We start from the raw sequence: 26,411 nt of genomic DNA on the forward strand, positions 1-26,411 counted from the left end.
GACTCAAGGGGTAGAGAGGAGCAAAACCAGCCTTACACAGGGAATGAACACAGGAAATAATTAGACCCCAATGCAACACTTTGTATATTTCATTTAACTTTTAATGGAAGGCTTATTGGTCAGAGTAAACCTGGATAGAGGGAGCAGAACCCACGGGTATGGAAGGCTTATCACTAGAGGAATAACATACAGTTCTGAAGAAGGCATACAAAAGCACAGTCAGGAAACTAGATTTGGCTCCTTATTGGTCAGAGTAAACCTGGATAGAGGGAGCAGAACCCACAGGTATGGAAGGCTTATCACTAGAGGAATAACATACAGTTCTGAAGAAGGCATACAAAGCACAGTCAGGAAACTAGATTTGGCTCCCATCCCTTCAACTTTCTGAGTGACCATCACTCAAATACTTTTCTGTCTGTAAAGTGGGGCCAATACCCTAAATTTTAGTATTCTATGATACTAGCCTCTGACTTCTCTGCTTCCATATAGGTTTGAGGGAACCACAATATCAATATCATCAAGCATGGGAAACATAGTAGAGAAAGAAGTAGTCAAGAGAATCACAGATCTTTACATTAGAATGAACCTGGATGAGCACATATACCTATACCTAAATGAGTTTCTCCATTCACTGTCTAATCCAATTTTCTTTTAAAAGATTTCTGTCTTTTAAAAGCTGGCTCCCCCAATTGATGCCTTTTGTTATATATATATATATAAAATTTGATATATTGATATATACTATAATTATTTTCCAATATCCCTAGTGTCCATTGTAATTATAATGCCTTCAGGGGAAAGGGGAAGAAGAATAATCTGAACCATGTAGAGGGTATAAAGGGATTTGGCTATTCACTCATCTCTTGTGACTAAGGAATGTTCTATGGCTTTAGGACAGAGTCCAAGGGTATAGAGAAAGAAAAAAAAAAGAAAGAAGAAAGAAAAGAAGAAAGAAAGAAAGAAAAGAAGAAAGAAAGAAAGAAAGAAAGAAAGAAAGAAAGAAAGAAAGAAAGAAAGAAAGAAAGAAAGAAAGAAAGAAAGAAAGAAAGAAAGAAAGAAAGAAAGAAAGAAAGAAAGAAAGAAAGAAAGAAAGAAAGAAAGAAAGAAAGGAAAAGGAAGGAAGAAAAGAAAGAAAAAAGAGAGAAAGAAAGAGAGAGAGAGAGAAAAAATATTCCAGAAGGAAAGGAGAAAGCAGGGTGCTGTTTGATGGCAGTAGTAGGGGCAACAGCTGAGAATTATTTTGTAATAGCAGTATCTTTACAACTAAAACTTCAGGGAAAGGTCAAAACTAAACAGTCATATGTGACTCAGCCCAAACAATTTGCATCCAGAGAAAGAACTAATAAATAGATGTATAGAATAATGCGTGTGTGTGGGTGTGTGGGTGTGTGTGTGTGCATGCACCTATTTGTATCTAATGGTAGCCATCTTTAGGTACAGGGGGAGGGAAAGAAAAAAAATGCATGATAACATTGTTTTGCATTTGGAGGCAATGTTGTACATGGTAGATGGGCAATTCCATATGCGAGCATTTTAAAAAATTGTACTATGCTATAGAAATACATCTTTGTTCTATGAGTTGAAAATAAAATTATATTAAAAACTGAAAAGGTCAAGCAGTGGGATATAGGACTATATTCTCTCTGTCTTCTGTCTTTGTCTCTCTCTGTCTCTCTCTTCTCTTCTATTCTCTTCCTCCCTCACCCCATCATAAGCTATTTATATTAGCTCTACTGGTCTTTGGGAAATGCTCAGACTATGATGAGGCATATTGAACATGAAACCCAAATGTTTGTTAATTCTGCTCTTGGGATTTAAGTTATGAAACAGATGCATGGCTCATAATTATGTCCTGGGCTAGGAAGTGTTTCTAACAAATGGAGTTGGAATTCCAACCTTACACTACAAAAGTATTAACACTAAAAATTAAATTCACCAATAGAATGACCTTTCTGATAACATAGGACTCTTTCTGTTCCCATAGACCCCATCTCACTATTAGGAGGAAATGGTTTTTGTCATCTTTGTTTCAGGATCATTTCAGATCATTGAAATCCGTCTGACTAAAACTGTCTCTCATCTCCCTTCCCTCCCTTCCCCCTACTTTCTCTCTCTCTCTCTCTCTCTCTCTCTCTCTCTCTCTCTCTCTCTCTCTCTGTCTCTCTCTCTCCCTCTCCCCCTCTCCCTCTCCCTCTCCCTCCCTCCCTTCCCCCTACTTTCTCTCCTACTCTCCCTCATTTCCTCCCTCCCTTCCCTCCCACAAAACTTTTCTACCACTCTTAATCTAGAAATTTTTTTTCTGTTTTGATTTACATAGAAAACATATGTAATAAATGGCTTTCTAGAATTGTTTGATAAATTCACAATAATTTTTGGTGTAATTAGTAAAGGAGGTTATTATTTCAGCTTTTTCATTTCCATGGTTAATTGAATAGGAATGGGAAATGGGAAAGGACTAAGAGTAAAACTTCTTGCTACAGATACTAAAGTTGCTTGCTGTCTGCCAAATTTGGAGCATGCCAAGACAATTCATCTCAAGCAAGACAAGTCACCTTTCTGTGGGTTTTTTCTCATCTATTACAAAAAGATGATACTCCCTTCCCTATGAAATGCTGAGGGAAAATGAAAAGCCAGCCACTTGCTTTCTGTGTAATCCTGAAAAAGTCATTTAACTTTTCTCAGCCTCAGTTTCCTTATCTATAAAATAGATAAATTATATATATAGCCCTGTCTCCTAGAATTATTACAAGATTCAAATGAACTAACACATATTATCTATTTTGAAATTTTCAATGTGCTACATAAATGTTAGCTATAATTAACCATTGTTTTTCTTGTTAAGATTATTCTCATAGGATTCATTTTATGCTCTCTTTGTCTTTATTTTGCTCTCTCTCTCATACACACAGCTCCTCAGAATGGCAGAAGATCAAAGAGTCAGAGAGGACCAGGCTTTATAACAACAAAGAAGATGGAGAGTTTTGGTATTTTTCTCTTTTATTCATTTTTTTTTTAAATTTAGCTTAAACTGCAATTCTTTTCTTCCATCCCTAAGCTTAGATAAAGGTTTAATGATGAGTTTTGCTAATTGTGCCTTTTATGCCACCCACTATGGGGCCTGGAAATAACTTGTTCTATCAAGTTTCAGTATTTTTGAAGTTGACAATCCAGTTGGACATACAGCCAGTGTCCACAGTAAGCTTGGAATTCTGGTTATGCCATTCAATAATAGTCAATTAAAATTGGGTTACATGGAAGATACTGTTTTGGACACTGAGGAATCTGATTAAAAATGACATGTTCCTAGACTTTTATGTATATTTTGGAATTATAAAATTTAATATATGACAAAGTTTCATTACAATCATCTTTTCATTGTATTACATTATGGAAGTGCTTGTTTTACCCATAAATTAAAAATTAAATATATTTTAAAAGGAATTATTACATTTAAAAATTGTCATATCAAAACTCATGCAACATTAATGGAACACAAAACCCCATCAGCCTAAGACAGCTATAGAAAAAATTAATATTTACTTGCTAAATAGGAAGAAGAAAATGGATAGAAATTATCAGAGTACATGATAAATAGGTCAAAACTTATAAAATTACTTTGGAATAAACAAACATCACTTCATCAAGAAATATTAAAAATGAATGAATGATCTACAACATCAGATTTGTTGAATGCAACCAAGTTTTTTTCCTTCACTTGGGGTGTGTGAAAGTGCTATGATACCAGAGCAGAATCAAACGGTCCTCTATGGATAGCATCCACATGAATTCAATAAGTGACTGACAAAATTTAAACAAATGGCTGAGCCAAAAAAGATTCTGAGGGAAGGTTCTCTGAGGGATAGTTGCAAAAATAAAAGACTCTAAATAGTAGTAATTTAAATCTTGAAAAGGACCTATTTCAACTCTTTCATTTTGCCAATAAAGAAACCTGAAAAGTGCTATACAAATGCCAGCTATTGCTATTCTACAGATGAAGAAACTGAGGCAGAGATTAAATGACTTACCTAGAGTGATTCTGTCAGTGTCTCAAGAAGGATTTCAATATAGGTCCTCCTGATTTCAAATCAGGTGCTCCTTCTACTACCACACATCAATAACATTTTTAAAAGCAACATTACATCTTGCATAGTTCTATTTGTGAAAACAAAACAAAACTAACAACAACAAAAAAAAAGCAAGGTCTTATTTTATTTTCTTCCCTATATCTTCCATTCACTAATCAAGTCCTTCCTGGAATTACACAAAACAAATACTTCTTTCACATTCCAAGCCTCTAATACTCAGAGATTTCTTCTTACTCAAAGACTCCTTCAGGGTTAAATATTGTTATTTCCTCCAACTTTTACTCCTATCATCACATGATTTCAAGAGCAAAGTCTGTGTCTAAAAGAATAGTAGATCACTTACAGTAGATGTGGAGTAATTTATTGGCCACAGTAGGATACTTAAGCCACAAATATCCTGGCTTTTGCCAAACCACATCAGGGACTCTTCTCAGCTTTATCTTCATTTCTAGTAAAGATATCCTGGGCTCCAATGATATTTTCAAGTAAGAAATGAATTGTCCAAAGTGACATAAATAATATAAAAGATATCACTCACATTCTTAATTTACCATGTGCATTTGTTTTTCATAGGATGTCCTTTCAAGACTTCCAGGAGAAATTTACCATGATGGTTATTTGCTCTAAATATCCAAAGATAATGAATGATAGAAATCTGAAAAATGGAGGATGGTGCCAAAGTCCATACAAAGTCCAAAAAATTAAAAATATTATGAAATATAGTAGCTTTGGTAAGTATTTGATTAGACAGAGTAGGAAGTATTACAGGCTGTCTATAAAGTGGCTATTTATTGACTTCAAGAAGAATGACTAGAAATTAAATAAAAGGATCTTTTCTGGCATGAAAAGTTGGGTAACAGCAATTGGGGACAAAAAAGATGACAGTCACACAATAAATTTTATTCAGAAATGGTTTGGTTAGATGATTATCTCAAAGCAAATTCCTTGCCCTACTTTGGAGTCTGGAATCTGAAATTTTTAGCATAATAATTATAATAAGTAATATTTAGATATTGTCTGCTATGGGTCAGGCAGTGTACTAAGCACTTTATAAATATTATTGCCACAACCCTACAAGATAGATGCTAAAAACTCCAATTCAACATCAAGGAAAAATGAGTCAAGTAGCTTAAATGACTGCACAACTGGTAAGTATCTGAGGCTAGATTTCAACTCAGGTCTCCTTGACTTTGAGTCCAATGCTCTATCCACTATACCATCTGGCTCTAGGAATCCTGTCATTTGAAAAATCAAGGACCAAATACCATAATATGATAGAATACAACAGTAATATAACTTACTGGAATCTGATTAATAAGCTACCATGCCAACCAATTGCTAGAGAACAAAGTTACATCTGTCTAATTATGGAATAGCCAAAGAAGGCAAAATGCAGGAAGGATCTCTTTAGCATATTCTGTCCTGTTATTGCCTTGGCACCTCAGTCCTAGAGTCTGAACAATCATACAGCTTCCTATCACAGGATTTATAGGCAGAAAGCACTTCTGATGACAAGTATTCCAACTCCCTCTTTTTGCAGATTCAAAAATTGAAATCCAGAGAGGTGTGTGACTTGTCCAAGATCACATAGATAGCAAGTGAAAGGACTAGAATTTGGATCAACACTTATTTCCCATTGTCTCTATCTGGAGAGTTTGCTTTTTCAAGTTCATTGCACACCAGATTCTGAATGTTTCCTGCCTATGCGCACACGCATACACACACAAACACAAGCATACACATGCACAGGCACATGAACATGCACATGAACATGCACATGCACGCAATATACAAACACAAACACAAAGGAAGACAGAGTGATTAATCTAATGCAGTATACTCCTGTCACAATGAACTCACTGATATAGTGAGCAGGAGTTAACATAGGAAGGTCAAGGGCTGATTGTGTGTTTTGTTCTCTTTTATTTAGATGTCTTCAGGAATATGCATCAGTACTTTTTCAATGTGACAGAATCCATGGAAGGTATCAATGTGGTAGTCTTCATCAACATTCAGTCTAACCAGAATATATTGATGCCACTTTTTGAAGTATACCAGGTACGGATGGAGTTAGCTCAGATTTGTGGTTCATAATTTCCAGGCATTTCACTATCTTATGGAGTAGTCATGAAAAGAAATGTTAACTTAACAGACCATATCCTAGGCTTCTAAGTTTCCTTTCTAAATGTTTTCTGAATAACTGAACAAAGAATCATAGAACTATAAAATGTTAGAGTTGGGAGAGATCACAAAGATTATATATTATGAAATGAAAATTTTATGAAATACCTAACATTGTGCTAAGCACAAAAAAGCTCAAATTCTAATGGGAGAGATAAATTATAAAGGAAGACTCATGTTCAGTTCATGGCAGATGGAACGATCAGATAGTAATTATGTTCTGACCAAATATGTTTCTCTGCATATTGGAGACTGAACAGCCCAGAGAAGATACAGAAAGGCCAGAGGATAGAATGAATCATAAACAATTTCCTTGTGGGCGATCTTCCTCCACACAGAGCACTGCTCAGTAACTCTGCTTCTACCTTCAAAAGGTCATTTTTCAACACCTTTGTTTTCAGAAATATGAAAACTGAAACCCAGGGGAAAATAGCTATTATGCCAACTTTGAGTCTTTTCTCTTCCAGAGTATATCCCCAGGCCAAAAGATTCAAAGATTCTAGTTCTAAAGCTAGAACTGACCTTAGAAATTAGCTAGTTCATCCTCCTATCCTCTCATTTTACAGATGTGAATACAGAGTTATAAATGAGCCAGATTAAGGATGACTGAGATGATAAACTTATGGAGGAACCAATGGTAAATGGGATCAAGAGCCCAAGTGGGAAGGCTGGTATTGCTCTCTGAATGGTTGGATCAATTCACAACTCTACCAACAATGTATTAGTGTGCCAGTTTTCCCACATCCCTTCCAAAATTTATCATTTCTATTTCCTGTCATTTTAGCCAATCTGAGAAGTGTGAAGTGGTACTTCAGAGTTGTCTTAATTATTTTATTATTTACATTATTTCATTAGAAATAGCAAAAAGAACAAAGATTAGTAGATGGAATGAATGAAAGCAAGTCTATTGCAGAGTAAATATAGTGGAACAAGGAAAGTGGGGGCAGGAAATTCATTTATTGAAATTCCAGGAGTTGATTGCTGGCCACATTTCCTTTGATTTTATTTGTATTATCTTTAAGAAATAACTATCTTAGCTATATTGTTAGATGGCCATTTCAATGATTCTTTGGCCAGACATGGTTAAATTGCACTGATGAATCAAGGGGATTCCTAGGGACATCTTAAACCTAGTTCCTAAGTAGAGAAGGTGATGTATTCCCACTCTTGTCCTTTTTTTTTTTTCTTCAGTCTTCTATTATCCACATGGCATTGAATCCAGTGGATTTTAAATTCACAAATCATATCCAAGGAAGGCATATTATGTCCCACTGGAATTACACAGAATACTTCCATTTGGACCGTGGTACCTATGTGGTGGTCCCCATAAATGACAGAGGATTGAACTTTTACCTTCGAATATTTCTGAAACATCAGGATGCCAACAGGTGAATTTATTCTGATCTATAATGGGCCAAAGGGGAAATGGATTTAAATATTCATAAGGTCAGAGAGTTTGAATTGGAAGGGACTTTCAGGATCATCAAATCAAACTCCTTTGTTTTACACATGAAGGAACTGAGGTCCAGAGAAATCAACTAACTTCTTTGGGAGTCACTTCCCTATTGATATCTGAGATAGGATTTAAACCCAGACCTTCCTAACTCTAAGTCAAGCTCTCTGTCAACTATACCACACTGTATCTCCTACAAATATCAAAAATATAGATGTAATAAAGATGACTTAGTGGGGTAAGAATCAAAGCTCTAACAATCCATAGGGTTATAGATCTAAAGCTAGAAAAAACCTCTAATGTCCTCATTTTACAGAAGAAAATAGGGAGGCAAAGAAAGGCCCCTTTCAACTATAAATTGATGGTCCTATGATGTGAAAGTCTGCAGTCTTTAAGTTATAATCCTTCTCTGGGAGGAGATCTCTTTTCTGTAAAATCTTTTCCTCTGTGAGCAGGTTTCTTGGGAAGTTTCTGGAGCCTCCAGCCAGACTCTCTCTTTCCAGACCACCATCCCAACTCTGTCCCAGACTAGAGACTACTCTCCAGACCCAGTGCTGCCCTCTTTTATCCTCTCAGAGATTGTAGTGAGAACTCAATGGGGCTTGTGAGAACTCCTACAGCCAATGAACTTGCTCCTTTTAAAGGGGCATGTGAGAACTCAGGGGCTTGTGGGAAAATACTTCAACCAATGAACTTGCTCCTCTTAAAGGTTGTGTAAATTCTTTTTCAGAAGTTCAAAGGTGTAAACTCCGCTAAAGGCGGGAACTAAAGGTGTGAATTCTGAGCTAGAGAATTGCCCAGACAACCTGAGTTCTCACTTTGTAATCCTAACACCATGACTCTATTACATTCATGATATATGCTAAATAGTAGTTAAGGACTCAAAGAATTGCACAAAATCATACCACTGAGGAATGATAGAATTGGGATTTGAATTCAGGTCTTCCTCACTCTAAGCCATGCTTCTTAATAGGTTGAACAGGTTCCCATGATTCCAGGCCTGGGACTAGGAAGATAGAGATAGTAAGGCATTCTTCTAGGGAGTGTGTCATAATGTAAGAAATTAGTAAAAAGAGTTTGCCAGATTTCTTTTCTATAACACTTTCTTATAACTTCCTTTCCTATAATATTTCAGTTAATTCAACATGTATCATGTTCAGGAAGACCTGGGGTCAAATTTCATCTAAACATAGAGATGCTGTGTGACTGCAGACAAGTCAAAGTCAACAATGGGGTATCATAGAGTCAGAAAGACTGGAGTTTAAACTGAGACTCAGCACTTTAGAGTTGTGTGAATATAGTTAGATCACTTAACTTCTTTCCCTTCTGTAAAATGAGAGTATATAATAGCACCTACCTCTTAAGGTTATTGTAAGAATCAAATGAAATAATATTTTTAAAGCATTTTGCAAACTTAAAGTGCCCTATAAATACTATCTATGGTTATCACTTAATCTCTCCATGCCTCAGTTTCTTCATATGCAAAATGAGATTTGACTTGACTTTTGCAATCCTTTCCAACTCTGAATCTTTGATTTCACAGTCCTATTAAGCTCCTACAAGGCTTTGCGTTGTACAAAGGCTGATCAAAAAAAGAAAGAAGAAACAATTGTTGTTCACAAGAACAAACTCCAAAATCTGAAATAGTTTTGTAAAGAAACTTATTAGATCATTTGGTAAAGATTTAGAGTCAAAAAGGTGTGGTTCACTTCACAAGTCTGTGAGGTTGTAATTAATAGAGTTCCAACGAGGGCATAAGAACATTGGTTTGATTGGTCTCATGTAGGCAGTTGGTAGTATCCAAGAGAAGAGTAGTTTGAACTGTCCATTGGCAGGTAAGTCTAAGATCCCATCATTTTGGAAAACCAAGATACAAGTTTTAGATGGATCCAATACAATACCTGAGAGAAACCAAAACAAGTGGGATTTAAACATTCTTTATAGTCATCCTTCTGTGAGGGAAAGAATCCTTCATTCTGTCTCTGAGATCAGCCTGACCTTTATCATAAGGATTTTGGGTTAGACCAAATAAAACTAGCTTTAAACAATATTAATTAATGATATATAATAATCCAAATCTTCCCTGACCTCAGTGAAACTTGCAGTTCTTTTTCTATTCTGGAAAATTATAAGTAGTCTAAGTGAGCAACTGAGTTAAATGCCTAAACATTCCTGGTTTTATAAACTGGATGGCCACCTAAAAGTCCCTTCCTATCCCTCATTAAAAACCCCCAGTATTAAAACCCCCATATTAGAATGGTAATCTTCTTGTTGATTTTCTTCACTGATTTTCTAGGGATCTACATGAAAACTTCAACTTGAAGATTTTTAAGGTAAGTAGCCAGTGAGGATCTGAGCTGAGAAATCACTGGACGTCATCCTAATTTCCAGAAGCTTATGTTTTTATTTTCTTTCATTCTCCTTACTGACAATTTGAGAGGCTATAATGAACTAATGATGTCATCTGACTCAGTTTAATCCAATCACCATTTCTTAAGCATCCACTATCTGCAGAGTACTGTGTATGATCCTGAGGGAGATAAAAAGTCAAAATAAAATACAATCCCTGCCTTCATGGAGCTTTAGAGTAGTAGAGGGGTATTTAAAATAATCTGTTTATAAAATAAGTTATATGCACAAAAATGGAATACATGCATTAAATGGGGAAACAAAGTTTTACATAAGAGCTAAGTGGGGTAAGTAAGGCAGGAAAGGAGATTTTGTAGAAAATGTGACATTTAATCTGTATATTAAAGGAGGGATGCTAGTTTATAAAGTAAGGAAGAGGGTGCAGTGGCAGAGGAGAGAGAAGGAAGGAATACCATGAAATAAAAACTAGAAGTGGAAAAGCATGGAGCTATTTTACCTGGAGTTTGGCTAGAGCACAGAGTAGCTAGAGAAAAATAGTAATAAATGAGGCTAAAAAGTTAGGGTATCACCAAATTTTGGTGAGCTTTGCACACCAGAAAAAGAAGTTTGAAATTTTTTGGTAGGCAGCAAATAACTTTTGAAAGATTTTGAAAAGAGGATTGGCATGAGTAGATTGATGCTTAAAGAATAACTGCCTGGAATTTGTATTTGGAAGAGCAAGGAGACCTATTAAGAGAAGACTCTAGCACCAGTTTAGGGAAGTACAAATAAGAACTCACACAGATTCCCAGATGAACATGGTGATAAAGAAAAGGAGAGAGCAAAGAGAGGGCTTATGGTAGAAGAACTGATAGAATTTGGCTACTAAGTAGATTTCAGAGGTGAGGAATGAAGAAGAGTTGAAAATAACACTAAGATTTTGAAATATAACATAAGAAAGAGAAGTGAATTTGAGGAAAAAATAATGGACTCCATTTGGCTACATTTTGTAGTCACCTTAATAGAAGGGATAGTTGAGGCCATGGGAGAAAATGTGAATATCAAAGGAGAGAATACAGAAAGAAAAATAAAAGATGGATGATAGAATCTTTGGAATAGATGGTTGGCAAGGGTAGGGCAAGAATCATCTCTCTTGATCATGTTTTCATTTCTAAATCCACATAGCCTAAAGCCCAACCTTTTTCTTTTGTGGAGCTTAGTATTCCTGTCTATAATAGTAGATGAACATCTGTAGCAATGTATAAGAGAGCAACTTACCAAGTTAGACTTCTGGCTCAGAACAGGCATGAGGTTTATTTGTCCCTAGTGAAGTTGAATAGAACAGTGGGAAAAGTGCTTGGACATAGGATCACAGGACAAGAATTTAAATCCAGATTCTATCACTTACTATCCATATGATTTTGACAAGTCATTTAACACTTCTGGGTCTTGGTTTCCTTAATTGTCTAATTAGAGTTTCAGATTAAATTATTTCTAAGGTCCCTTCCAGCTCTAAATCTATCATCTTTCCCCAGAGTTTACTTTTCTTAAATCATATAAACTGCTTGAGAATAGGGACTGTCTCTCTTTGTGTTGGTATCCCTTTTTATTAGCATAGTTTGCCATATAGTAAGCACATAATAAATATTTTTTTCTCTATTCACCTAGGAGAATCGTCTACAAGACCAGAATTATGAGAGCATTTTCAACAGATATGTGCAACAGGTACAGAACTCTGAATTCAGAATTCTTTGAAATGACAATCAGAGGGAAAAATCACAGAAAAAAAAAAAATCTCTTGAATTTCTATCAGTGCTTAAGACCTATATATATATATATATATATATATATATATATATAAAACAGTAAAGTTTTATCATTTCTCTCATTTCCAACATTGTTCAGGCTGCTAAATGCTACAAAGAAATGGCATATCATTAGATTTCTACAGGAATTGAATGAATTACTTGGCATAGGATGGGATGATTAAACAACAACAAGCAATTAACAGTATCCCTTGAATCTTTTCCCCCTTGATTGGAAACATTTTCAACACAAGCAGACTGGTTTTAGAAAGTACCAACATCACACAGTGTTGCAGTAACTGATTCCTACCCTGCTAGTCAAGTTGGATTCATTCACAGGAAATTTAATTTAAGAAACTGTTTTCCAAGGAGCTTGGGTGCTGTGCCTAAAAGTCACACAGGCAATGTCACAGGAGAGATTTGCCAAAAGGTAACATAGAAAAGCAACAAAGAAGAATCTGACACATGTTTACTTAGTCAATTTTAGTTCCCTATAATAATAACTCCAGTTTTCCTGAAAAGAGATAGGCTCAACAATCAGATTAATCAAGAATGAGGAGAGATCTGAGTGCTAGAATTCTCTTGGGTTTGTTCCCTTTTCCTTTCTAGATGCCATACAAATCAGGGCAAGATAAGACTGGATTTCATTTATTACCACAGATCATTCCCCTTTGCTAAGAAAGAGAACAGTGACCAGTCTGAGAGATACACAAGCAGAATAAACTCTTGTCCTTTGTAAGGCCTGAATTTTCCATCTGTATAATGAGAATGCTAGGATAATCAACAAGACATTTTAAGAGCCTTCTTTATTTGTCATTAGTACTGCAATAGATATGGAAAAAATAGATAGAGCTCATTTTTATGTGTAATTTCTTTAATTTCTGGTTTTAAGTTTCCTTCCTCTTAAGATTAATGTATTTTTACTCACTTCTGTACATTTCTTACCACTCTAGGATAATGCTTACTTTTTGAGGTCAGGAACTTTTTCAGTTTTGTCTTTGAATCTTCAGAATCCAGTAGGTAGCTGGCACAGATGAAAAGCTTTAAAATATACATTGCCTCTAAATGAACTGAAAGGAGAAGAGGTATCATACTTTAAGACAATATAAGTGACAAATGATCAACACATCTAGTAAATGCTTTGGGAATAGAGATTTCACAGGAGCTTGAGATCCCTGCAACATCACAATAGAAGAAGGGCTTAGCTTGGGTCTCAAAGGACTTCATGTACAATATGAATTAATTCCTTGGAATGCTTGATTCTTCTATAGCAATCAGGTGCTATGTGTCAGACAAATGATGAGTTTTTAAATGTTTTTATATTTTTAATAACGATTGCTATTGTTATTCCAACCCTCTTCTCTTTTTTGCCTTAGGGCACAGATATTGATGCCTCACAGCTACAAAGCCTTCTCAACAAAGAACTCCTTGAAAGTAAGAGATGCTTACTGGGTTAGGATGTCATCTATTACACCCTAGAAAATATGGTCTTGCTTCCTATTTTCCCACCACTGTGTCCTTTTTCTTTCCTCAGGTAACTCTTCTGAACCCCTAGAAAGAAACTTCACCTTTGATGAGTGCCGAAGTATTGTGGCTCTGATGGACGTATCCTTTGTGCCATTTGTTTCCATTATTTCACTTCACTCTAAAGTTAATTCTACTTTGATATCCCCAAAGAAACTGGGTGTGAGAAATTCAGGGCTAATTCCATTTCTCAATAGTTAGTTGTCTAAGTACTTATATGAGGGAATGAATTTTAATTGATTCTGTCCACAGTTGTGCTCTGAGATCTAATCTGTTTAGTGTATCTCCCACTATTGAGAATGAAGAGTTGAAGTTAATTGTGTGTGGATTAGTAAGGATAATGATTAATTTTAAACATACTGAATTGAAGGCACAATTGGTAAAGTGAAAAATAACACTGTCTGTTTCTGGAAGATTTCAGTTCAAATGCTACCTTCAATAAACCACTCAAATGACCTAGAAGTCACTGAATCTCCTTGGGTTTCAATTTTATCATCTTTAAAATAATGTCTTTGAACTGAGTAGCCTCTGAGGCCCCTTTCAGCTTTAAAGTTAATCGCCATTAGCTGAAAGGGGAGGGACATTCAGAAAGGAGACTAAACACAATCAAAAGATAGGAGCAGAGCTAGAGATATTTCTATGGATACAACGGAAAACGAGATAAAAGACATGTGTGTACAAAATTCCTCATACAATGAGTGGGAACTTCTGTAACTCAATATAGTGCTTAAAATGTAAAGATCCTTGGAAGATGTGATATATCACTCTAATCTTTAGATTAACTCATAAGGTTATCTATTTCTAGGTATAAAGGCCATCAGAGGCCCTATAGTTTACAGTTGAGAAAAGTAAAGCTCATACACGTAAAGAGACTTTTCCAAGATCAAATAATAATGGTCTAAGACAGGACTTGAACTTGGGTTCTTTGATCTGAGTCACTCTTTCCACTGTCTATCAGATCCTTTCTTAAGAGAATATTTAGATAAGGCAGGAAGAAAATGTGCCTTCCTCAACCTTCCTTGGCTCAGATTCCTTTTATTCATTTTTCCTGAGAAAAGTTCAATCATCATTCAACATGTTTCCCATTTAGTATCCACTCTACTTTTCAATTCAAGAGAAAGATAGAGATAGAGACAAGGCAAAGAAGACAAGGCCAGAGACAGAGTGAGACAGATACAGAGACAGAAAGACACACAGAGACAGTGACAAAGAGAGAGAGAGAGAGAGAGAGAGAGAGAGAGAGAGAGAGAGAGAGAGAGAGAGAGAGAGAGAGAGAGAGATGGAGATGGAGATATGGAGGAGGGGCAAGAGAAAAGAAACCTTGCTAGCTACCCAAAAAGTTATTCATTAGTGTATGTGTGTATGTATGTGTGTGTAAGAGAGACAGACAGAGAGCGAGAGTGAGAGCAAGAGAGAGAAAGAGACAGACAGACACAGAGAGAGACAGAAAGACAGAGATAGTGACAGTGATAGAGAGAGAGAGAGAGAGAGAAGAGAGAGAGAGAGAGAGAGAGAGAGAGAGAGAGAGAGAGAGAGAGAGAGAGAGAGAGAGAGAGAGAGAGATGGAGAGGAGAGAGAATGAATGTGCATGAAAGTGTACTCCTGTGCATTTTTTATACCTTTTAGAGTGAGACAGATTATATCACTCTTCAACTAACAATTAACAAGACTATATTGAAAATGCATTGCTGGTCATTGCAAAATAAGAGGGTTTCTTTTTTTTTTTTTTTCTTTTTTTTTTATTATATATATATATATATATATATATATATATATATATATATATATATTTTATAATATTATCCCTTGTATTCATTTTTCCAAATTACCCCCCCTCCCTCTATTCCCTCCCCCCGACGACAGGCAATACCATACATTTTACATGTGTTACAATATAGTCTAGGTACAATACATGTGTGTGAATATCATTTTCTTGTTGCACAATAAACATTAGAATCCGAAGGTACATGCAACCTGGGCAGACAGATATTAGTGCTAACAATTTACATTCCCCTCCCAGTGTTTCTTCTCTGGGTGTAGCTACCTCTGTCCATCATTGATCAACTGGAAGTGAGTTGGATCTTCTTTATGTTGAAGATTTGCACTTCCATCAGAATACATCCTCATACAGTATTGTTGTTGAAGTGTACAGTGATCTTCTGGTTCTGCTCATTTCACTCAGCATCAGTTGATTTAAGTCTCTCCAGGCCTCTCTATATTCCTCCTGCTGGTCATTTCTTACCGAGCAATAATATTCCATAACCTTCATATACCACAATTTACCCAACCATTCTCCAACTGATGGACATCCATTCATCTTCCAGTTTCTAGCTACAACAAAAAGAGCTGCCACAAACATTTTGGCACATATATGACTCTTTCCGCTCTTTAGTATTTCTTTGGGATATAATCCCAGTAGTAGCGCTGCTGGGTCAAAGGGTATGCACAGTTTGATAACTTTTTGGGCATAATTCCAGATTGCTCTCCAGAATGGCTGGATTCTTTCGCAACTCCACCAGCAATGTATTAGTGTCCCAATTTCCCCACATCCCCTCCAACATTTGTCATTATTTGTTCCTGTCATCTTAGCCAATCTGACAGGTGTGTAGTGGTATCTCAGAGTGGTCTTAATTTGCATTTCTCTGATCAGTAGTGATTTGGAACACTCTTTCATGTGAGTGGATATAGTTTCAATTTCTTCCTCTGAGAATTGTCTGTTCATATCCTTTGACCATTTATCAATTGGAGAATGGTTTGGTTTCTTATAAATTATGGTCAGTTCTCTATATATTTTGGAAATGAGACCTTTGTCAGAACCTTTGTTTTTAAAAATATTTTCCCAATTTGTTACTTCCCTTCTAATCTTGTTTGCATTAGTATTATTTGTACAGAAACTTTTTAGTTTGATGTAATCAAAATCTTCTATTTTGTGATCAATAATGATCTCTAGTTCTCCTCTGGTCATAAATTCCTTCCTCCTCCACAAGTCTGAGAGGTAGATTATCCTCTGTTCCTCTAATCTATTTATTATCTCCCTCTTTATGCCTAAATCATGGACCCATTTTGATCTTATCTTGGTATATGGTGTTAAGTGTGGATCCATATCTAATTTCTGCCATACTAATTTCCAGTTTTCCCAACATTTTTTTCCGAATAATGAATTTTTATCCCTAATGTTGTAATCTTTGGGTTTGTCAAAGATTAGATTGCTATAGATGTACCCTTTTTTGTCCTTTGTATCTAATCTGTTCCACTGATCTACCGGTCTATTTCTTAGCCAATACCAAATGGTTTTGGTGACTGCTGCTATATAATATAGCTTTAGATCAGGTACACTTAGACCACCTTCCTCTGAGTTTTTTTTCATTAGTTCCCTTGCAATTCTTGACCTTTTATTCTTCCATATGAATTTTGTTGTTATTTTTTCTAGGTCATTAAAATAGTTTCTTGGGAGTCTGATTGGTATAGCACTAAATAAATAGATTAGTTTGGGGAGTATTGTCATCTTTATTATATTCGCTCGGCCTATCCAAGAGCACTGAATGTCTTTCCAATTATTTAAATCTGATTTTATTTTTGTGGCAAGTGTTTTGTAATTTTTATCATATAATTCCTGCCTTTTCTTTGGTAGATGGATTCCCAAATATTTTATACTCTCAACATTTGTTTGGAATGGAATTTCTCTTTGTATCTCTTGCTGTTGCATTTTGTTAGTGATATATAAAAATGCTGAGGATTTATGTGGATTTATTTTGTATCCTGCCACTTTGCTGAAATTTTGAATTATTTCTAGTAGCTTTTTAGCAGAGTCTTTGGGGTTCTCTAAGTATACCATCATGTCATCTGCAAAAAGTGATAGTTTAATTTCCTCATTTCCTACTCTAATTCCTTGAATCTCTTTCTCGGCTCTTATTGCCAAGGCTAGCGTTTCTAGTACTATATTGAATAGTAATGGTGATAGTGGGCAACCTTGTTTCACTCCTGATCTTACTGGGAAAGGTTGCAATTTATTTCTATTGCATATTATGCTTACTGACGGTCTTAAATATATGCTCCTAATTATTCTAAGGAATAATCCATTTATTCCTATACTCTCAAGAGTTTTTAGTAGGAATGGATGTTGGATTTTGTCAAATGCTTTTTCTGCATCTATTGAGATGATCATATGGTTCTTATTAATTTGATTATTAATATGGTCAATTATATTAATAGTTTTCCTAATATTAAACCAGCCCTGCATTCCTGGAATAAATCCTACTTGATCATAGTGTATTATCTTGGAGATGATTTTCTGAAGTCTTTTTGCTAATATCTTATTTAAGATTTTAGCATCAATATTCATTAAGGAGATTGGTCTATAATTTTCTTTCTCAGTTTTCGATCTGCCAGGTTTAGGTATCAGTACCATGTCTGTGTCATAAAAGGAATTTGGTAGGACTCCTTCATCCCCTATTTTTTCAAATAATTTATATAACATTGGGGCTAATTGTTCTTTAAATGTTTGGTAGAATTCACATGTGAATCCATCTGGCCCTGGGGATTTTTTCCTGGGGAGTTGATTAATAGCTTGTTCTATTTCTTTTTCTGAAATGGGACTATTTAAGCAATTTATCTCCTCCTCTGTTAATCTAGGGAGCCTATATTTTTGGAGGAAGTCATCCATTTCACTTAAGTTATCAAATTTATTGGCATAAAGTTGGGCAAAGTAACTCCTTATTATTTCTCTAATTTCCTCTTCATTGGTGGAAAGATCCCCCTTTTCATTTGTAAGACTATCAATTTGATTTTCCTCTTTCTTTTTTTTGATCAAATTTACCAAAGGTTTATCTATTTTATTGGCTTTTTCATAAAACCAACTCTTGGTTTTATTTATTAATTCAATAGTTTTTTTACTTTCAATTTTATTGATTTCTCCTTTTAATTTTTGTATTTCGAGTTTAATTTTTGGTTGGGGGTTTATAATTTGGTCTTTTTCTAGCCTTTTAAGTTGTAAGCCCAATTCGTTAATCTTCTCTTTCTCAATTTTCTTCAAATAAGCCTCTAAAGATATAAAATTTCCCCTTATTGCTGCTTTAGCTGCATCCCAAAGATTTTGATATGATGTCTCATCATTATCATTATCTTGGGTGAAATTGTTAATTGTTTCTATAATTTGCTCTTTCACCCAGTCATTCTTTAAGATGAGATTATTCAGTTTCCAATTACTTTTTGGTCTATTTACCCCTAACTTTTTACTGAATGTAGCTTTTATTGCATTGTGATCTGAGAAGAAGGCATTTATTATTTCTGCCTTCCTACATTTAATTTTGAGATCTTTATGTCCTAATATATGGTCAATTTTTGTATAGGATCCATGAACTGCTGAGAAGAAAGTATATTCCTTCCTATTGCCATTCAGTTTTCTCCAAAGGTCTATCATACCTAGTTTTTCTAATGTTCTATTTACTTTTTTAATTTCTTTCTTGTTTGTTTTGTGGTTTGATTTGTCTAAATCTGAGAGTGCAAGGTTGAGATCTCCCACTATTATAGTTTTACTGTCTATTTCTTCTTGCAGTTCTCTTAACTTTTCCTTTAGAAAGTTAGATGCTATACCACTTGGTGCATATATGTTTAGTATTGATATGGCTTCATTATTTATGCTACCTTTCAGCAGGATATAGTTTCCTTCCTTATCTTTTTTAACAAGATCTACTTCTGCTTTTGCTTGATCTGAGATAAGGATAGCTACCCCTGCTTTTTTGGCTTTACCTGAAGCATAATAGGCTCTGTTCCAACCTTTTACCTTTATTCTGTATGTATCTCCCTGCTTTAAGTGTGTTTCCTGTAGGCAACATATTGTAGGGTTCTGCTTTTTGATCCAATCTGCTATCCGTCTCCGTTTGATGGGATCGTTCATCCCATTTACATTTACAGTTAAAATTACTAATTCTGTATTTCCTGCCATCGTATTATCCCCAGATTATGCTTTTTTCCCTTGACCCCCCTGATCCCCCTCCCCGATATTTAATTTACAGACCCCCCCTTGTGACGCGCAACCCTCCCTCTTTTTTTTTTTTTTTTTTTTTTAGGATCCCTCCCCCCTCCCTCCAAGTCCCTTCACTTATTCTCCTTTTCCTTTTCCCTTTTCCTCTCCCCCCTTTTAATGAGGTGAGAGAAAATTCTCTGAATAACAAATATGTTAATTATTTACTCTTTGAGCCTCTTCTGATGAGAGTAAGATTCACACAATGATTCTCCCCCTCACTAAGTTCCCTCAGATATGGTGTATTTTCTATGTCTCTTCCTGGGATGTAGTTTCCCTCTTTTTATCACTCCTTCCCCTTTTTCTGAACCGACCTCCTTCCCTTTACTACACCCCCCTTTTTTTCTTTTATATCAGTAAAATCAAATTATCCTTGAGTATTTTTTATATACCCACAACAGAGTTACAGTTCTCAAGGGTTCTGTGTACCTTTTTCTGTTTCTCTTCAGTCTTGTGGATGTAGATCAAATTTTTTGTTTAAGTCTGTTTTTTTTCTTAGAAACATATAGAATTCCTCTGTTTCATTGAATGACCATCTTCTTCCATGGAAAAAGATGCTAAACTTAGCTGGGTAGTTCATTCTTGGTTGCAGTCCTTGATCTTTTGCCTTACGGAATATCAGGTTCCAGGCCCTTCTATCTTTTAATGTGGAGGCAGCCAGATCTTGGGTGACCCTTATTGTGGCACCTTGGTATTTAAATTATTTTTTTCTAGCTGCTTGCAGGATTTTCTCCTTTGTGTGGTAATTCTGCAGCTTAGCCACAATATTCCGTGGTGTTCTTTTTTTAGGGTCTATTTCAGAAGGAGTTCGATGAATTCTTTCCACATCTACTTTCCCTTCTGTTTCTATTATCTCTGGACAGTTCTCTTTGATAATTTCCTGTAAAATAGAATCTAGGCTCTTTTTTTGGTCATAGTTTTCTGGAAGTCCAATAATCCGCAGATTATCTCTCCTAGATCTATTTTCCAGGTCTATAGATTTTCCCAGTAAGTATTTGACGTTGTTCTCCAGCTTCTCATTTTTTTTGTTTTGTTTGACTGATTCTTGGGTTCTCTGTGAATCATTCATTTCTATTTGTTCCATCCTGACTTTTAAGGAGTTATTTTCTTCTTTCACAGTTTTTAGTTCTTTTTGTAAATGCCCAATTTCGTTTTTAAATGAATTATTTTGCTCTATTGAATTTTTTTCCATTTCCCTAATTTTTTTTTTTGAGAATTATTTTCTTTTTCCAATTCAGAAATTCTATTTCTTGAGACTTTTTTATCTTTTCCAATTCAGAAATCCTACTTTCCTGTGTTTTTTTAACCTTTTCTAATTCACTAATTTTGTTTCCCTGCATCTCCTGTGAATTCTTTATTTTTTCCAACTCCAATTTCAGGACGTTGTTGTTCTCTATCATAACTTCCCTTTCCTTGCCCCATTTTTCTTCGATCTCCCTCAATTTTTTAAGAGCTTCTTCTAGGAGAGAGTTATGTGATGGGGGGCAGGAATCGTTCCCCTTTAGGTTGTTATCTGATTCTCTGCTGTCAACTTCCTCGGGGTTGGATACCCGCTCTTTCTCTGTATAGAAGGAATCTATAGTTTTTCTAGCTTTTTTGCTCATATTTAAAAAAATGTTTTGGGGTCTGTCCCTGGGGTAGGAAATTATTTACTTCTTTACCAGCTTCCTCCCAGACTGGATGGATGCAGCTGCCCCTGTGCCTGAGCTAAGAGAGAGCTCTGGGAGAGAGTTCCCCACCCCCTCCCTGGAAGTGCCTCAGAGGTGATTAGCACTACTGTGCTTCGAGGGCGTAGAATAGTGAAGACAGCACAAAGCCCAGCCTATGTGTCCGGGTGAGGAGTGGATGTCTGCAGCAGGTGACGTGAGAAGCCCCTGCGCTCAAACTGGAAGTGTCTGCCAGAAACCGCGGTCCCTAGTTCAAAGGTTCCGCTTCTCTGGGACTTCCTGGAGCTGAGTTCCACTCCCTCCAGCTAAGCTAGGCAGTGTGTGTTGCCTTGGGCCGTATCCACCCACTTGTCAGTCTCTTAACTATTCTCAGGTGGTAGCTGAGGCCACACCCCCTGGTGCCGAGTCAGCTGAGTCACCCCCAGGATCGGGGAAAATCTAATTTGAGTTTTAAAATATTTTGGCTTTCTCTTCTGAACTGCTAAATAATTAGCAGAGAAGAGCTAACAGCCTGTGCCAGATTCCTTTACCTCAGTGGCTTCTCTGATCCCAGAGCCCTTCCCAGCGCAATGGGCGCAGTGTGCCACTACCCCACCGTCTGTGCTGGTCTTTCTTATTCCTCCCCTGAGAACTGACCTTTCCTGTTGAAACTCCAGATTCTCTTCAGCTGGTAAGTCGTGCTTCCAGTCCTTGTGGTATCTATCAGTCCTGAGCTAATTCTGAGACTTAATTTATCTAATTGGTTGTGAGGGAGTGAGGACGTTCACTGAGTCGTGTGTTTCTTCTCCGCCATCTTGGCTCCGCCCCCCATAAGAGGGTTTCTTGATAAAAAAAACATAGATCAGTTTTCTATCTCTACCTAGATTTCTGTTTATCCTTGCAATAATTCTGCAACATAACTAGGACATTACAGATCTCTGACAAATGAATAAAAATAGCCAGAGGCAAACCTACTGCTTGTAGAGGGCAGGCAGGTTTAGAAATATCTATGCTGGGTATATGCAAAAAGCTGACAGAATCTTTCTTTCTATCTTTCTTTCTTTCTTTCTTTCTTTCTTTCTTTCTTTCTTTCTTTCTTTCTTTCTTTCTTTCTTTCTTTCTTTCTTTCTTTCTTTCTATATATGCAAAAAGCTGACAGAATCTTTCTTTCTTTCTTTCTTTCTTTCTTTCTTTCTTTCTTTCTTTCTTTCTTTCTTTCTTTCTTTCTTTCTTTCTTTCTTTCTTTCTTTCTTTCTTTCTTTCTTTCTTTCTTTCTTTCTTTCTTTCTTTCTTTCTTTCTTTCTTTCTTTCTTTCTTTCTTTCTTTCTTTCTTTCTTTCTTTCTTTCTTTCTTTCTTTCTTCTTTCTTTCTTAACCAGTCATCCTCTCACCTCTCAAATTTCTCTCAGAGATGTATTATTTAAGCCATGGTTTGTTGTCCACTCCATTGGACAGTATGATCTATTCTCACCTTCAAATATAAGAGGTATTTTATTTGATGAAGACAGCAGGGGAAGGGGGTAAACATATAAACATACTTCCTGCTTTGAGAGCCTAAAATGACCTCTCAAAGATCTCTCCCCCAACTATAAAAGAAAGATCCTATCTTGTCTTGTCAAATGCTTCATCTTTGGCAATATGGTTTTCTTTGTTCACCAGGAATTGCCATAGAGTCATAGTTCTTGATGTGAGGAGCAATAGTGGTGAAGTGGAAAGGGGGCAAAAATGACTTCATTGCCCAGATCCAGACCAATCTCTACTTCAATCCCATTCCTGCCCTGTTAGATCCTTCTTTCAGTGGCTATACTGCCCAAAAGATAAAAACATTCTTGAAGGAAAAGGTATGGTATCTCCTAAAATCTTAATGAAACTCAGATGGTCATGAAAGTAGAACTGAACTTTTATAGGTGAAAAGATGTAAACATTAATGTGCATTTGTAATCATAATTCAAAAGTTTATATGAAGATGCTGAGAACACCTTCAAAGTGCATTTATTTAGTAGATAATACCTCATATTTATACAAGGCTTTTGGAAAGTGTTTTCCCATCTCAGGCTTTATTGGTACAAATAAATCAGGGTGGAATGATGAAATGTTTCTCCATCCCAACTCTGATGTGTTTAATAAATTTTAATGACATTCATTAAAAAAAAATCTTTCCCAATCTACTAGTCTGTTGCACCTGCTGAAGACTCAGTGGGTTTTCGCCTTCATCCAAATCCCTAGTTCTTAGCTTTCTTTTGAAATAAAGTTTAAGCCAGGTTTATTTTAGGAGTTGAACTGAAATATAACTGATTAATGATGATCTGGGTTGTTTAGCGATTGTTAATCACCTAACTTGTGGCTGAAGCATGGCTCCAGTCATAGCAAACCTTGAACCAATCTCTCTAATCATTAGCACATTGGAGAGTGTTGACCTTAACTCCCCTTCTGACAAAGGTTGAGGTAAATGGACGTCTTGACCTAGAAGAATTCGAACAGCTGTGGAAGAAACTTCTTCAATATCGGGTAATGGCCTATATTCTTATGACCTTCAATTAAGTCCTGGTATAGTGGAAAAACACTGGACGAGGAATTGGCTAAATTACAGTCTTGTGACTAACTAGTTAGTATAGCAAAAATCCCTTAAGGGTATGGATTATCTATCATTTGCAATTATATCCCCAGAACCTAGCGCTTGGTAGGTGCTTAATGCTTGTGGATTGTTAGATCTTTGATCCAGTTGTGTAACTTTGGGCAGTCTAATTCAATTTCCCAATCTGTAAAATTAGACAGTTTTATTATATATATATATATATATATATATATATATATATAGTAATATATATATATATATATATATATATATAATCCCCCCTCAGCTACTCACTGATTGTGTGACCTCCAGACAAATCAGCTCACCTCACGGAGCTTCCTCATTTGTAAAATGGGAATAGTAATAGTTCCTTCTTCACAGGATTGTTGTAAAGATCAAATGACACAAAAATGACATTTTATAAATTTTAATGCTCTACATACATGCCATCATTATTATAAATATTCATTGAATTGAGAGTAGTTTATTTAGGATAAAGTTAACACCAAAACTTGAGCAAATACCAGTTTACCATATTTCCATGAATAGTTTCTGTGATGTTATTTTGATCCCTCCATAAAGCCTCCCAGCCAATATCCCACCCCAAAGACACATTCAGTTCTAAAACCTGCCTTCTCAGTATTTTGCCTGAACAGTATTCCTCCATTGGTGCTCCTGGGTGACTTCAAGGAAAAGAAATAGATAAATCATGCTAAATAGGTTGAAAAGAATCAGATCTAGTTAGAATATTAGTGGTGCAAAACAAGGCAAGTTTTTCTGAAAGAATTAGGGCAAGGAAATACGTAGCAATTAGAGATAAATGGAAATAGAGAATATCAAAGTTGCTGAACATGAAGTGGCAGCCCAGCCATGGTGGATTTAAATATATTGTTGAGCTTCATCTATTTTATTCCATTCCCCATCTCTACCTTGTCTGTTTTCCATAGCTGGGTCTCATTGCAGTATTATAAAAATAATCTTCATGAATAATCAATCAACAAGTACTTATTAAGTACCTACTATGTGCCAGGAATTGTATTGAGCATTGGGGATGCAAAAATAACAAAACAATCTTTGTGCTCAAGGTGCTTACTGTCAACTGAGAAGCTTATAATTCTAGTTTGTAATCAGAAACAGGTACTACAGAATACCTTCTCTTATCCACAAAATTCTCTTATTTTTTTTAATTAAAAATTTTTATTTTCAAAACATATGCATAGTTTTCAAAAATTCACCTTTGCAAAACTTTGTGTTCTAATTTTTTCTCCCTCCTATCCTACTCTCTCCTCTAGATGGCAAGTAATCCAATTTAAACATTTTCAATTCTTCTATACATATAACTACAATTATTATACTGAAAAATCAGATCAAAAGGAAAAAATGAGAAAGAAAACAAAATCCAAGCAAATAACAATAAGAAAGTGAAAACATTATCTTGTGATTCACACTCAGTCTCCACAGTCCTCTCTCTGTGTGTGGATGGCTTTCTCCATCACAAGAGCATTGGAACTGACCTGAATCACCTTGCAGAGCATGATTAAAGATAAAGCAATTAGATACTCGACTTTTAAGTTTTTAGAGAAGTAGCATGATATTGCTAACAATTATTTTTATATTTAGAGAGCACTTTAAGAATATTTCAATTATGCCCACAAAAACACTAAAAAGTATGTAATATTATTGTGCCCATTTTATAGAGGGAGAACCTAAGGCAGACAGAGGTAAAGTGACCCTAAGGTGATAAAGACAGTATGTCTGGTCTTCCTGAGTTCAAATCTAATGCTCTATCAATAGAGTAGCCTAACTGGAGCTAGTTCTAGCATTTGCTGCACGATTGTGGGCAAGAATTTCAGTGTCTCTCAATTTTGTCATCTTTAAGATGAGAATAAATAATACTTGCTCCAGCCTACATACCTTATGAAGAAAAGCCTTGAGATCAGGGCCCAAATATCACCTCAATTGTGTTTCTCTCCCAGTGATTGACACTTCTCCCAGTCATCTTCACACATTGGTATCTTTCTCTTGATTGGTTTAATGAACAATTTCATTCCTTTCCCATATAAGAACATTTTCCGGAAAGTAGAGAAGAACGGCTCTGGATACCTCATGGATTCAGATTTGGTGAAAGTGATAAAAGAATCAGGTACAAAAAGATCTTATTTAATCACCTCAACTCTTTGTACATCATTTTCTTCATCTGTACAACAGGAATAATCATATTTGCAGTGCAGTGCAGAGTCACATAGGGTTGCTATGAGACTCATTTGAGAAGTGGGTAATTTTTTAAAGTGGTATTTGTAGGCTATAAAGCACTTTAATCTGCTTAAATGCCAGTTATCAAAATGATTATTGTTTTATCAGTGGGTCAGGTAAAAGGTTAAATGACTTGCTCAAGATCATATAACTAATAGTGTTAGTGGCAGGGGTTTTAGAATCCAAGTTTGCTTCACTCTGAGGCTATTTCTCCATCCACTATACTACAATGCTTTTCAAAGCTCTATGAGATTACTAAAATGTAGACAGTATAACTAGCTAGTTCAGACTAGAACATCCTTTCAATGGCTTTCTTTTGTATTGAATTAAGACTAGGATGGGTCTGTAATCTTATTGATATGGCTACCTCCTCCAACTGTACAGATTGCAACCCTTCCCTCTCCTCTCATCACATATGACTGTTGTTCTTGTCCTCTTGGATATACTCAACTTAAAGAGAAAGGGATAAAGGCTGAGATGGCAGATTCCAAGGACAATTATTCCAGTCAAGCTGGATAG

General features: G+C 35.8%; 1 protein-coding gene across 1 annotated transcript in view; it reads left to right on the forward strand.

Annotated features, from left to right (window-relative positions):
* The window catches only part of LOC141552720 (calpain-13-like), a 62,125-nt gene that overhangs the window by 30,158 nt on the left and 5,556 nt on the right, over positions 1 to 26,411 (forward strand). The window contains exons 8-15 of the mRNA XM_074284744.1: positions 6,016 to 6,143; positions 7,458 to 7,654; positions 10,016 to 10,052; positions 11,737 to 11,793; positions 13,250 to 13,307; positions 13,408 to 13,478; positions 23,504 to 23,572; positions 25,704 to 25,782. Of these exons, the coding sequence (XP_074140845.1) occupies positions 6,016 to 6,143; positions 7,458 to 7,654; positions 10,016 to 10,052; positions 11,737 to 11,793; positions 13,250 to 13,307; positions 13,408 to 13,478; positions 23,504 to 23,572; positions 25,704 to 25,782 (696 nt within the window). The remainder of the gene's footprint in view (positions 1 to 6,015; positions 6,144 to 7,457; positions 7,655 to 10,015; positions 10,053 to 11,736; positions 11,794 to 13,249; positions 13,308 to 13,407; positions 13,479 to 23,503; positions 23,573 to 25,703; positions 25,783 to 26,411) is intronic.

Source organism: Sminthopsis crassicaudata, chromosome 2, assembly GCF_048593235.1.
Source record: "Sminthopsis crassicaudata isolate SCR6 chromosome 2, ASM4859323v1, whole genome shotgun sequence".
Lineage (NCBI taxonomy): Eukaryota > Metazoa > Chordata > Mammalia > Dasyuromorphia > Dasyuridae > Sminthopsis > Sminthopsis crassicaudata.